General features: G+C 44.1%; 1 protein-coding gene across 3 annotated transcripts in view; it reads left to right on the forward strand.

Annotated features, from left to right (window-relative positions):
* Positions 1-6,315, forward strand: part of TRAPPC11 (trafficking protein particle complex subunit 11) — a 47,790-nt gene extending 41,475 nt beyond the window's left edge. For all 3 annotated transcript variants that reach the window (XM_047855583.1, XM_047855584.1, XM_047855582.1), the window contains 2 exons: positions 1,395-1,562; positions 5,308-6,315. In XM_047855583.1, the coding sequence (XP_047711539.1) occupies positions 1,395-1,562; positions 5,308-5,352 (213 nt within the window). In that variant the 3' untranslated portion in view covers positions 5,353-6,315. The remainder of the gene's footprint in view (positions 1-1,394; positions 1,563-5,307) is intronic.
* The last annotated feature ends 8,744 nt before the right edge of the window (positions 6,316-15,059 follow it).

Genomic DNA, 15,059 nt, shown 5'->3' on the forward strand with positions numbered 1-15,059 from the left:
ATACACTTTCAGGCAAAACCAGTTTCCATGAGAATACTGTTTTCTGTCAAAGTTGATAATAGACGCCCCTCAAGAGTCAGTAAATACTTTTTGTTAACAAGGGCATAATTAGAGGAACAAACATGTCATAATACTTAGAAGTGTCTACCTTGACTAGTCATTTTTGCTGTGCATATTCTGGGTGCTAGGTTTGTTGTGAAATGTAAAATAGAATTCTTGGGGTGCCTGGGTGGCTCAGTCGGTTAAGCGTCTGACTTTGGCTCAGATCCTTGAGTTCGAGCCCGGCCTTGGGCTCTGTGCTGAAGGCTCAGAGCCTGGAGCCTGCTTCAGATTCTGTGTCTCCCTCTCTCTGCCCCTACCCCGCTCGTGCTCTGTCTCTCAAAAAGAAATAAAAACATTAAAAAAAAAATAGAATTCTATACGAAGTAGACTGTAAGTCCATACACTAATTTAAGTTTATAACATACAGTACATGTCGTATTAGCTGTTCTGTGTTGGGTACACACACGTTATCTTTGACACGTATATAACGTATGTACTCATTTGCAAATGCGTAAGCTTTTCTTGAGTGTCCTGATCCTTTTCACATACTGACTTACAAATAAATAATGCATGATACCAAAATCTTACCTTTGTGATCTTTTCTAAAGTATCACTAAAATTTTCCAAACATCTTTTTTTCCCGATAGTATTTACCTCACTACAAAGATAAAATCCCGAAAACACCAGAAACAACTAGCTTGCCTTCTGTTGACATAGTATTTACAAAGATACTTTCCTACAAATTATCTCATGGCATAAGTGACTATAAAATCTACATGGCCGAGACATAGAAAATGTCAGTCCATCTAGCGTTCCCCTTTTTAAGCTGGTACAAATTGCCATTTATTTATTTTTTTTTTTTTTTAAATTTTTTTTTTTTCAACGTTTATTTATTTTTGGGACAGAGAGAGACAGAGCATGAACGGGGGAGGGGCAGAGAGAGAGGGAGACACAGAGTCGGAAACAGGCTCCAGGCTCTGAGCCATCGGCCCAGAGCCCGACGCGGGGCTCGAACTCACGGACCGCGAGATCGTGACCTGGCTGAAGTCGGACGCTTAACCGACTGCGCCACCCAGGCGCCCCCAAATTGCCATTTAGATCTTGGTAGAAACTGTAGAAGCTGAGATGATCACGCACGTATTTTTTGCATATTTATTGTGTGTGTGGTCCTAGTCTCATCCTAATTCAGCCCTATTAGTAGCATCTGTCTGGAAAGTGGAATAGGAGAGACAGCACATTTCACCAGAAAGATGTGGGTGTCCAGTGATTTCTAAATAACTAAGGGGTGATACCATGAAGATGCTGTAAGTGTATATGCTGATTATCTTTCTCTACCATTTGTTATGATGTAGATTCGACTGCGTATCCTCCCCGGCACCGAACAGGAAATGTTATATAATTTCTATCCTCTAATGGCCGGATACCAACAACTGCCATCTCTCCACGTCAACCTGCTTAGATTTCCTCACTTCACAAATCAGCTGCTCAGGCGTTTTATACCTACCAGTATTTTTGTAAAGGTAGGTCTTAGGACTTTTAAATCTCCTGTCTGGAACACAAACCAAAGGTGGCTTTTCATGTAAGCTTCTCAACGATATTTTGAGACTGATAGTTTTGTTTTGTTTTGTTTTGTTTTTTAACGTGTATTTATTTTTGAGACAGAGAGAGACAGAGCATGAACGGGGGAGGGTCAGAGAGAGAGGGAGACACAGAATCTGAAACAGGCTCCAGGCTCTGAGCTGTCAGCACAGAGCCTGACGCGGGGCTCGAACTCACAGACCACGAGATCATGACCTGAGCCGAAGTCGGGCGCTTAACCGACTGAGCCACCCAGGCGCCCCATGACTAACTGATAGTTTTGACGTGTATCATATGAATTTGGCAGTATTGCTTTTCATTTCTGTAAAGTTGCTATTATTTTACAGAATCTAATTTCCAAGGTTTTTATTCCCTCAGGTAAAAATGATTTACCTTTACAGTATCCTTAGACAGGTTTTTTCCTTTGGCTTATAAGTAAAGCATATTTTTAAGTTGTGGTTAGTTTATAACTAATTTTTAATCAAAATGGATTAACTTTCTAAATATGACCCTTGAGCTTTCCTGACTCTCTATGTAATACTGGATTGGGGTCTTTTCTGAAAATGGTCCTGTGTTGGAAACTGTAGTCTGGTTTAATGTTTTGATTTTTTTTACACTGGTACCATTTCCAGGTTCCTGCAGTAAAGGAACGTGTAGGATGGTCGTGGTCAGTGTGGGAAGGAGTGAATCGGGCCACACAGGTGGTTTGTTTAGCACAGTGCTCACCTCCAGTGAAGCCGTTCTCGATGCCTAAAATTAAGGCTTCCCTCCAGGTGGTTGTGGTTTCCTCAGTCACTCAGATATAAAAGTTTGGAGGAACTGTTCCTTCTTTATATAATCTGGGATTGGGTACATTTTACATTACTCTGTATTAATGTAGCCTTCATAATCTTCCTAGCTTTTATCTTTCCAGACTTACACTACTTCTTATTTACATTTGCAAAAAAAGAACTTATTAATGTTTCCAAGCACCATACTTTGATTAAAAAAAAAAAACCTTTTTTTTAATGCTTATTTATTCTGGAGAGAGAGAGACATACAGAGAATCTAAAGCAGGCTCCAGGCTCTGAGTTGTCAGCACAGAGCCCGACGTGGGGCTCAAACCCACGAACCGCGAGATCATGACCTGAGCTGAAATTGGACGCTTAACTGACTGAGCCATCCAGGCGTGCCCTAAGCACCATACTTTTAAACTATAAAAGAAAAATCTCATAATTCTAGATCTGTGTTTAAAAAAAGTAGCTTTTTAAGAGACTTTATTTATTTTTTTTTTTTTTGAGCAGTTTTAAGTTCAGAGTAAAATTGAGTGGAAAGTACAGAGGTTTCCTGTTCACCCCCTGTGCTCCCCACCCCCCAATAGCAGTGGCTTTTTTAACATCTCTGCCCATTCACATTCTGAAGCTATGTCTGTTGCTCTTCCTCCCTGTCATGTCTGAGGTCACCTCGCGGGGAAAAAATCTCATGACGGGTGGGGAGCACTGGGGAAGTGATGGCCTCTGATGTCCTTTTCGCCGTTGACCTTCTGAGGTCTGCTGTTCCCAAACTCAGAAGTGCAGCTTAATTAGTGTGAGACAGAGGTGCACAAACACAGCCTGTTTGAGGTGTGAGAGTGGATTGATTTGAGGAATCAGGATTTCAGGTCCATCAGTTAATCTCCTCCATTCCTTTCCCTGTGGGGCTCCCTACACCCCACCCAGTCCCAGCTCCTGCTGGTTCAGTCTTCTCATTTTCTTCCACAGTAAACCTCCTCTGGGTAGTGCTTTAGTCTAAGGAAAGGTTCCAGAACAATAAACATTTGCAAGGTTGAACGTAACTAACGTGCCCTTTTGAACTGCCATGCTCTTTTTTCTAAATCCACGTACTACCTTCTAGTAGCTTGACTACTGCCAAAAAAGTTGGCTGGGATCCTCAGAGCCAGCTCCTTTATCGGGGAGAGTCAGAACTACAGTTGTTTTACTTGTCACACTAAGGACAGTGACTAAGGGTTTCCCTTTTCCCACTTAGCGAACAGTCTTACTCGCGCTGTACATCCCTTCACATCTTTGCTAAACTTGAGCGCCGTGCTGTTCCAGTATGACAGCCACTGGCCACGTGTGCCCTGTCAAGATTTAAATTAAAATTAATTATAATTTAATTTACTTTAAAAAGTAGTTGCACCAGCCCCCCTTGAAGTGCTCAGGAAGTCAGCGTTCTGGTGGCTACCACGTTGGACAGCACTGACACAGAGCATTTCCATCATCACAGAAAGTTCTGTTGGACGGCGCTTCCCTCCTTCGAAGCTGGATGAATATTTTTCTTCCTTTGAAAAGTACATTCCAGTCTTCTCACTGCATGATGTTCTTGTCTTCTGTTTCTGTTTGTAAAGCTGTGTTTCATAAGGATTTAGCCACGTTGAGCCATTATTCTTTTTCTAAAACTGAACATCCTCTGTCAGTACTAAAGATGACATGACGTATAAAAGACCAGCACCTATGCTTTCATTCCTTCCGTTCCTGCCTCAGATGTCAGAGGCCTAACTTATACAAGCACACACGTACATATACACACGCACATGCACACGTACACACACACATACGTGCATAAGACGCACAGCAACAAAACTGAAGGCAGGAGTGCTCCCTTCCTTACCTCAGGGAGTCCCCTGGGGATCATTCTGCATAAAGCATAGTAAATGGCTTTTGTTGATGACATTACCACACTGTTCTGTTTCACGTCTTGAATGCCATCTCTCGTGCGTTACCACAAAGGTCTGCTGACATACATCTGCTTGATCAAATTATTTGCAAGAATTTCATTTTGGGGGCACCTGGGTGGCTCAGTCGGTTAAGCGTCTGACTCTTGATTTCGGCTCAGGTCACGATCTCACAGTTTGTGAGTTCAAGCCCCAAATTAAGCTCTGTGCTGACAGTGTGGAGTCTGCTCATTCTCTCTCTCTCTCTCTCAAAACAAATAAGCATTTTTTTAAAAAAAGTTTCATTTTGTCAGTTACTTGATGACACCCTGAGGTGTTGCTTACCTGTCAGAAGTTTGATACCCTAAGTACAGTTACAGTATCTTTTCTTCCTGCTTAGCCTTTACTCTGCTCATGTGATGGTTTAAGTTTTTCCAGTGACCTTGGGGAAGGGGAAATTTTTGTTTTCATCTACTGCTTCTATCCTTGCACTATTCATTGTTAGACACCGTAGTTCATCGCGGATTGCTCTTTCTCAGACAGGAGACTGGGAGACCTTGAATCCCCAAGAACTTGTCTATCAGCTCAGGTTTGTCGCCTGCGTAAAGCTTGAGGTGCAGGAGGGCCCTGAGCGAGAGAGAATAAAGCTATCACTTAAGCGGGAATGGTAACTAGGTTCCCTCTCACCCACTCCCGGTGATAGAGTAGCTGCTAGAAAACAAGGTGAAGAGAAACAGTGCCTGCGGCGGATTTGGCAGGTGGACGTGTGTGGCCAGCGGGTGACGTCTGTGGTGTCGGAGGGAACGAGGGGGGAGCACCTAGGCTTGCAGTCGGCCATCCCCAGGTTCAAGTGCAGAGAGACTGGGGTGGGAGAAGGAGAAAAACAATGTGATTCTGATACTTGTACACTTTATTCTGTTTTTGGGACACAGTTCCAAGAATTTCAGAATCTTTTCAATTCATAGAGCTTTTGTTGTTACTGTGTTGTAAACCTGTTTTGTTTTCCCACTTTCAAGCCACAGGGTCGACTCATGGATGATGCCTCTATTGCCGCGGCATGATGCTCAAGACTGGCCGTCGGCCGTTCTTACAGAGAAGGTGTCCAGAACTGTATGTTTTTCGTTGTGAACTATATCTTTGATCATGGTAAAGCTAATCTTTTCTATTTTTTGATGGATGTTATACCAACTGTTCGGAGGAACTCATGCTTAAAATATTAGGAAAATCTATCCTCTCTTCTAGTTTCACTAATAAATATTTGAAATCTCTCAGTGCGACATGGAAGGATGTCAGACCGTTGTTATTGTAAGAAGCCATTTTATGAATAGTAAGTTCTCTTAAAAGTACGTGATTTGCATGTGCAATATTGGAGGAAACGTAAGCATCCCAAATACGAGTGGCCAAGGAGAGGAAAATGCCCTAGTATCTGTCCCAGCGAAGTTCTGAATCCCCGTGAGTCACTTTGAGAGTTGACTGAACTGGAGATAAGCCCATCCTCACCGACTGGCTATGTGCTGAGAATACATACATTTAAACTCATAAGCAGCTGTATGACTGATCCAGAAAACTTCCAGAAAGTTTTAATCAAAGCAATTTAAAAGCTGTCTAAAAAAAAAAAAAAATCTTTGCTTGGCACCAAAACATGTGAAATAGGTTGAGCTTGTAGCCCAAATGTGGATCAGTTATGAAACAGGTTTGTGTTTCTAAGTGTGTTAACAAGATTTTTGTCTGTCAGGATCTAAACTATAAGGATGTGACTATAAGCTGAATTTCTTAAGCAAACTGTTTTTGAAAAAGATACAAGGTCTAAATGAGAGCTTTAGTTATATTGGGCCGTTTCAAAAGGAACAATTTAAAACTCTTGGAAATTCATGTAAATAAAAATCATATTGTGGAAATTTTCTTCTGTTAAAATATCTTAATTTAAAACATACCAGATTTCCTGGAAAATTTTATTATTTAAAAGTGTAGGAGTTGTAAAAAGGAAGTAGTGATGTAAATAAATATGTTCTCTTCTCTTTCAAGTATGCTCGTCTGTATCTTTTATTTATTTTGAGCCTGTTTGATTTCAACTTCACAAAGCATCTTTTACTAAGAATACTGCTGCCTGAGGTCTAGGGAGAGCGTAGGATTGGAAATTAGGAGCTCTGCATTCCCGAACTGACTCTGCTAACCTTCCAGGAGACCGGACATTGGGATTGGTGGTCTTAGGAGGACATGAGTTCCCTGCGGTCTTGGCTTTTCAGATAGAGGCCACAGGGAGCTCGTCTCGACAGTCAGGTTGTCCGGGGTCAGATCCTGGTTCTGCTGCTTGCTTGTGAGGTCTGTTCCAAGTTACTTACCCTCTGTGTGTTTTGGTGTTCTTATCTGTAAGATGTAGGCGGTGGTACTACCGATCTCCTAAGCTTAGGAGGAGAGTAACAATTACTGCATGAGAAGAGCTTGGAAACAGTAGCTGACGCACAGGAGTGCTCAACCAGTGGCATCTATCATATTATTATCATTGTTGTTATTATTATTATTATTATTAGAAGACTGTAGATGATATTCATGCACCTCCTGGAGGGCTCATGTTATCAGAATTTGTTGATGTTTATGTAGTTCAGTTCTACATACATGAGCATATATGTGTGTACATATATATAACATATGTAAGTGTCTAAAACCGTGAGCAAAAACGCCATGGAACAATATATTCTATATACTCTTGTACTATATATCCTGTACTTCATGACCCACTAATGGGACATAACCTGCAGCTTGAACCATTCAGCTTGAACCATTCACAGTTTCCTTTGAATTTGAAGATGGTCTGATGCAGAACTTATGTAATAAAGATCTCACGTGTTAACACTGCTGTCGTCAAACACGAAGTAGGTGTTAGAACAAATGAATCACCGGCACTCCCGTAAAAACGGTTAACGTTATTGTGAGCGTGATGTGTGCAACTCTGTGCTCCTGCAAATGCACCAGACGCACAGCCCCGTGCCTCCCCTCATCTTCCTTGGAGCTGGCAATAGAGTAATCCTTCCCCAGCCAGGAGTTCTCCCAGACCAGGAGTGCTCCTGTTTTCTTATTTTCTACTCAAAAATACATGAGATCAGCAGCTTCCCCGGGCCCCAGAATCAAAACTGCCGCAGTATTTCCAGAGCTGCTGATTAACTTAGGTTACAAGGGTCAAAGGGGACCTCACGGTCTTTCCCTTCCTGCTTCCGTGCCATCAGCCACAATCATCTGTGTGCGTGGAAATCTCTTACTTTCTGTTTTTTACTGGGTACTGTTTGGTTCTCAGTATTGCTCTCCACCAATTCAGGGGTATACATTTTTAATTAAAGAATTATATTTTGGGGGAGGTATCCATGGAACTTTGACTCTTTTTTTTTTTTTTTTAATTTTTTTAATGTTTATTTTTGAGACAGAGAGAGACAGAGCATGAACGGGGGAGGGGAGAGAGAAAGAGGGAGACACAGAATCCGGAGCAGGCTCCAGACTCTGAGCTGTCAGCACAGAGCCTGACGCGGGGCTCGAACTTACGGACCGCGAGATCATGACCTGAGCTGAAGTTGGACGCTCAACCGACTCAGCCACCCGGGTGCCCCATTGACTCCTATGTCATGATGGCGAGCACTACTAGAGATGAGATGATCAGTGTCAAATGTCACGAGGAAGATGAGATGATAATGTCTTGGGGAGGAAAAATTCAAATTTTTTTAATTAAAAAAATTTGTTCTAATGTTTTTATTTATTTTTGAGAGAGAGACAGAGCACAAGCAGGGGAGGGGCAGAGAAAGAGGGAGACACAGAATCCGTAGCAGGCTCCAGGCTCTGAGCTGTCAGCACAGAACCAGATGTGGGGCCTGAACTCACAAACCATGAGATCATGACCTGAGCCTAAGTTGGATGCTTAACCAACTGAGTCACCCAGGCGCCCCTTTCAATTCTCAGGTTGCCTAAACCCGTATTTTATGATCCTAAAAGTTCAGTTTGCAATTTAAACTCAGTTTTCCTCAGAAAATCTTAGGTTCCTTATCCTCAAATTCTTTAAATGATTTTATGGAGCTTGACTCTTAGAGTAGATTTTTAAAAATGTTTTTCATGTTACTCGAAGGAGGGATTCTTTAGTTTTAATTCAGTCATGTCTTTCATGGCCCAGGTTATATCTCCATCCCAAAAATATCTTGTCTTCCAGTCGAGATACTGCCCCTAATAATAGCTGTTAAGAATTCTGAGTTGTGATTTCTACATTGGCACTGTAATGAGAGAAGGGCCCCTTGTAAGTGGAAAAGTCAGGCTCACCCTTTCAATGGTGTGGGCTATGCGGTCCCAGGTAATACCTTTCTGAAGCTCCCCCTCTTGAGCTAAAACCCCAGAAAAGGCACCTAAAGTGTCCCAACTCCTAGAGTAGAAACTACTTAGGAGTTGTATTACTTAATGGTACAGTGAATAAATAGTAGTGACTATAATCTTCAAGAAGCAGGTATGTGCAACATTAGTGATTAGAGGTTGTTAAATGACTTCGTGACACCAGATGGAGATGTGTACTCTCTCCTGTTCCCCTCTCTTTTTTTCTTGCCGTAAGTCCTCTCCAACTAAAGTGTTATGAATGGATGCTAAGTAAAAAAAATCATCGATCCTGTGCATGAAGATATATAAGAAAACAAGCTTACATTTTATTTTATTATCCTAGCATTTCAAATACCTCTTTTTTTTTTTTTTTTACACATACGGATTTGTTTGGAAATTTTTTTTTTTTAATTTTTTTTTTCAACGTTTATTTATTTTTGGGACAGAGAGAGACAGAGCATGAACGGGGGAGGGGCAGAGAGAGAGGGAGACACAGAATCGGAAACAGGCTCCAGGCTCTGAGCCATCAGCCCAGAGCCCGACGCGGGGCTCGAACTCACGGACCGCGAGATCGCGACCTGGCTGAAGTCGGACGCTTAACCGACTGCACCACCCAGGCGCCCCTGGAAATATTTTTAACAAGTGATACTCGTGCTGTCCTTTGGTGAGCTCCAAAAAATATCTTCCTTTTACTTCAGCAGACACTGCCATTCTCAGACACACGTACTAAAGAGCTCCATAAAATTCGCTACATGAGTACAAAATCCCGTGTTTTTAGGTTTTCTTGAAAGATCGTATTTGTGAGAAACTTTCTTCCACTCAGCTTACTGTTTCTGCTTTCTCAAGCATGTTTTCCCACACAGGGAAGTAGAAGCACAGTCAAAGCATCTTTTTAAAAAATTCTGTTTTCAATTGCCGAAAGAACTCCTAGCAACCTTGAAGTTGATTTTTCATTTATGTAGTAACAAGTCTTATTCAAAGTCTTATAGCAAAGGTATCAGCAGGCGTGGCAAATAGAAACTTGCGAATACTATCTTTATTAGGTTGGTCAAGATTTCTAAATGATGTATGTTTCCCAAATGATGATCGCCAACATTTCTTGAGTGCTATAATGTGCCAGTGATGTTCTTACAGTTAATACTCCTAATAGCTTACTGTGTAGGAAACATTTTGGAGAAGTGGAAACTGAGGCATAGAGACCGGTGGTCTGGTTTTCTCTTCAAAACAGGCCACTGCAATAGTTAAGGGGTTTTTTTTGTTTTTGTGTTTTTAAAGCCTAATTTTTGTTATTTTTTTTGTTTAGTTTTGAGAGAGAGAGGAGAGTGAACCCACGAGCAGGGGAGGGGCAGAGAGAGAGGGAAACACAGAATCTGAAGCAGGCTTCAGGCTCCGAGCTGTCAGTACAGAGCCCGACTCGGGGCTCGAACTCATCAACTGTGAGATCATTACCTGAGCCGAAGTGGGACACTCAACCAGTCGAGCCACCCGGGCGCTTCTAGTGGTTTTAAACAACAGTGATTATCTTTCATGGTTACAGGGGATGAGGAATTCAGGAGGGGCGGGCTGTGCAGTTCCCACTGTAAGGCCGTCGTGGTCCCACAGTAACTGGAGTTAGAACGGCAGCGAATGGATCTGGATTCTGAAGTGGCCCGGCCCGGGCCGGCCGGGAATCTGTGCTCATTGAGTCTCCGCCTTCCCAGCCGTCTGCCAGCCACGGACGGTTTGCAGGACCGCGCGGAGCTCCAGCGCGTGTGCCCTAGAGGAAACCGCATCACCTTTTGTGACCTCACCTTGGATACCACACGACATCACTTCCACTGTGGCCACCGGCCCACCCGGGTTCAAGAGGAGGGAACATAAACTCCACCTCTGGAGGGGGAAACGTGGGGGACAGGAGATTCTGCAGCCATCTTTGGAACCCACCTTCTGTCGTTCCCAGTGACATCCACCGCAAGCAGCCAAGGGCAGGGATTCAAGTCCAGGCGCCCCACGCGCCCACCGTCCTGAGGCTGCCGGTGCCGAGTCCTAAATACTGAGTGTTTGGATGAGTATGTTTTTGATGACCGAGGCGTCGTGCATTCTGTGAGCGAAGACCTGTGTTCTGAATTCTTAAGTCTCCGGCAATAAAGCTGCTGCCCTTAATCGCACGTTCAATTCCAAGTGTTTCCTGAGCACCTACCGTGGGCCAGTTTCCATGCCGCTGCCAAAGCCATAAAGGACCCCCTCCTCCTGAAGAGCAACAGGGGAAAATGTCATGCACACAAATTCCACTACAAGGTAAAAAATGCAGCAGTGGGGAGGAGACTGGGAAACTACTGGGATGGCTGTGATTTGTTTTAAAATGCTCCGGGGGGCGCGGGGGGGGGGGGGGGGGTGTAAGAAAATTAAAAGAAACTGGTCTGAAAGGAATGGATAAGATAAGATTTTGAAAAGTTCTGATAATTGTTAACGGTGGGCCAAAGGGTGCCTGGGGGTTCATCTCACTCTATTTTGGGATGTGTCTGAAAATATCCACGATTAAGGAAAGAATAAAAATACAAGGTAGAAGGGAGCCACAGTGGAGGTGAGCACAGGGCAGGAATGAGGGAGCTTCGGTGAGGCAAGGGCTTCCTCCAGGAGCAACATCAGCTTTGTTTTCATATTTGCAAGAAAATCATTATGTCTTTCTTGTATGGGAATGCATTTCCATTACCCTTGTACAGATAACGTGCGAGTGGGTTTGGGAGGACATATAAAAGTTTGTAAAATCGACAAATCCATAGAGAGCCTTCCAGGGGATGAAGGATGTGCTGGCTGGCACCCATTCCTGCCAGCATGATGGCGTGCCAGGTGCTTTTAGCATAGACTTGTTGGCCATCAGGTAAGCTAGTGCTGTTTTCCTATCCAGGGGGTTCATACTCAGTGATAAGAGAAAGAAGGGCCATGAAACTCACTTAAAACTGAAAGAATGAAGCTTTGTCACCGTCACCACCACTGCTACTGGAGAGCGGGGCTTTTTCTGTTGAAATTCAAGGATTTGGGGATGACGCTGGTCTTTTTGGCTTTGTCACGCTCATCAGATTGAAGACCTGTAGTTTGAGAAATGTTTGCTCTTGGATGATCATCAACAACCGTTTTCTCCTCAAAGGACTGAATCTGAAATGGCAGGTTTAACTGGAAGAAATAAACAGCTCTATATTCAAGATGAAATATGGAATTATTTAAAGACAAGACAGGAGGAGCTCTGTGATAGCTCATTTCTCAGAGGTGTTGATGACCAGCAGGTACTCAGATCGCGTGGACACTATTTTCTCCACTTCTGATGGCTATCCCTGTATTTCCTTTTTTTTTTTAATCGTAAGAATTTCCAAACATACACGAAAGTAGACGCTGTAACACCCTTCCATGCTTGTGCTCATCTTCAGCAGCTATCAGTACTTTGCCATGTACTATTTAGTCTCAGCCTCTTAATTTCACCCATAAAAGGCCTTTTAAAAATAAAACCACAATGCATCATTACTCTAAAAAATTACCAGTAATTCCCTGAGATTGTCTAATACACAATGTGTATTCAGTTTTCCCTGATTGACCAAGTAGTCTTTTTATAGCTGATTTGGATCCTAACAAGGATTGACCGAGTAGTCTTTCTATAGTTTCACCAGTATCCTAACAAGGTCTTCCATTATATTATGTTTCTTAAGTCTTGTTTTTTTGTTTTGTTTTGTTTTGTTTTTGTTCACATATAACATAGAACAGCACCCCCTTTTTATCCCTTACGTCAAAGGGAAGTGTTGAAGAAATGGGGTCGGTTGGCTTAGAAAATATTTCACCTTTTGGTGTTGGCTGATTGCTTCCCCAGGGTGTCATTTAACCTGTTGCTCTATCTCCTGTATTTCCTGTGGTCTGAGGGTTAGAGTCCAAAGCTTGCCTGAGTCCCTTCCTGCCTTGTTTCCCACCCCCCTCCCTTTTTTTTGTAAGAATATCTCAGATGATATGCTGCACATCCTATTGCCACCATGTCTGGTTGCCTCACTTTTGGTGACGCTGAGATTGATCAGTGGGCTTAGAGGATGACAGCCTCAAACTTTTAGTACACGCTGTCAGCAAAACATCCATTAATGGCAATTATCTGAACCAGAAGTTGCAGAAGGAAAATTTTAAATGCTATCCTACATTTTATTCCTGCTGGCTGAGATTATTCTGTATTTTTTCCCCACATCGACTAAGTCTTTTTAATTACCCTAAAACGTAAGAGAGAATTTTTAATAACTTAGTTCTCTCTTTATAATATTCAGAGTGCTAAGTTGGTGCCTTCACGAAATCTCTAATGTTATGCAAGAGCTTTGGTTTTTGTTTTGGTTTGCCCTCCTCCTTTTGGCCCTATTCTTATGAAGTAATCATGTAAATGAAAAGCTGGAGGACCTGGAGGACCAGAATGTCAGGCTGGTGTGATGGCTTTATGACATTTTTGGTAGCAGCTTTCACCTTCTTTAAAAGAGACCCAGCACCCTCCATCTGGCTTCATCAACTCAAGAGGGATATTTGTGCCTATGTTCACCCGTGCAATGCTTCTGCTTTAAAAAATAAAGCTTGCAAGGAATCTTCAGCTGTACGGATAAAAGCAATGAGATCACTTCTTCAAACTGATACTGATACCAGACTTTCACTCCTGTGAACTTTTTTCAACTATGCACTTAAAATCAGTATTATATGATGTTCTAAATTATTACCTTGGAAAAGCACATGAGCTTGACACGGAAGCAAAATGAAATTGTTTAATGAATGTATTTTATACTAATTGTTTAAAGATGTAATCATTACATGATGGATCTTTTACCACACACACCCACACATGCATGCATACACCATTAGAAACCTGCTAAAAAAATTATTCAGGACATGTTAGAGACAGGCAGCCTTTCTTTATTCAAGAGGGGCTCCTACAATGGGGTTTTGTAGGGAAGAGAGGTGGGACTCAATTGTAAAACGGACAAATGGGGATGTACAGGCAAGGCATAGGGTGGGGGGTCAGTGGATGGAAAATCACCAAGAAGGGGTTGGGGGATTCTTGCTAGACCAACTCCACAGAATTTTTTTTTTTAAGTTTATTTATTTTGAGAGAGAGCATGAGCAGGGGAGGAGCAGACAGAGACAGAGGGAGAGAGAATCCTAAGCAGACTGCACTGTCACACATGGGGCACGAACTCACCTACTGTGAGATCATGACTTGAGTTGAAACCGAGTGGGACCCTTAACCGACTGAGCCACCCAGACGCCCCGTCCACAGAATTTTTGCTGAAGGCAGCCCAGGGGGATCAGATACTAAGGCTGGGGATCGGGGATCCCCCTAAACTGATTTAGCAGGATTCTTGCTCAAACAGGATTCTCCAAAGTCAGAGAGAAGCCCAAGGGCAGGCCAAGTCGGTGCATACAGAAGTCTGAAGAAAGTGTGGTCCGAGGACACTCCTGTCCATGCACACTTGCTTACAACCACTTCCCACAAAATTGTAATTTCAGGTCAATAACCACCACCCCTCCCCCCACCCGGTCAAGTAGTGGAGTGTTTACTGTTCTTAAAGTTCGAGCGCACTGGGAGAGCAGAACTTTTCTTCTCAAGCGTTGCTTTCCCTGCCTCGTGGAAAATTAAACCAGGGTCGCCCTTCCGAGAGAGGTTTGCTGGGTAAAGCTCATGCGTCAATAATCCAGTGGCCGGTGGGACAACTGCCTCCAAGTTCCCGCGGAGCATAAAGAAACTTCCAAAGTGGTCAGACAGGCTGGGTGACTTCAGGACAATGAACCTTTTCTGTTCTAACAGACAGGCTGTGGCCAATAGAGGTTTCCACGCGCTTAGCGGACGTGAGCAGCCGACTCGCTGCAGGTGGAGGGCGTCTCAGCGCGGCGCATGCAGTCGCTCTGGTCTCGGGGTTCAGCGACCCCCCCCCCAACCCCGCCCCGCCCCGCCGCGCACGCGCACGTGCACGTGTCCCCGCCGCGCACGCGCCCATGCCCGCCGCGCACGCGCCCATGCCCGCCGCGCACGCGCCCATGCCCGCCGCGCACGCGCCCATGCCCGCCGCGCACGCGCCCATGCCCGCCGCGCACGCGCGGACCAGGTGTGGCCATCGCAGCCCCAGGCTGCCGAGACACTCGCGTTCCCGCCGCCGGTGCACGCCTGCCTCTGTCTGAGAGACGGCGCAGCCACTGCCAACAAGCTGCACGGCCCGCAGTTCCCGGAGAGGCCCCCGCTGCGTTTCTGAAGCATAACACAAAATGCCTTCTGGAGACTTTGCAAAGGCCACCTAGGAGGTGAAGCCGTGTTAAGTCGACCTTTCCTCTCCGGGAGCAGCACGGTCCGGAAAGAGAGAGGACACGTCTGATTTATACCACCCCCCACCCCTACAATCCACCCCGGGTGTTAATCCCGCCCCTCACCGCACGCCCCCTC

The sequence above is a fragment of the Prionailurus viverrinus genome, chromosome B1, assembly GCF_022837055.1.
Source record: "Prionailurus viverrinus isolate Anna chromosome B1, UM_Priviv_1.0, whole genome shotgun sequence".
Taxonomy (NCBI): Eukaryota; Metazoa; Chordata; class Mammalia; order Carnivora; family Felidae; genus Prionailurus; species Prionailurus viverrinus.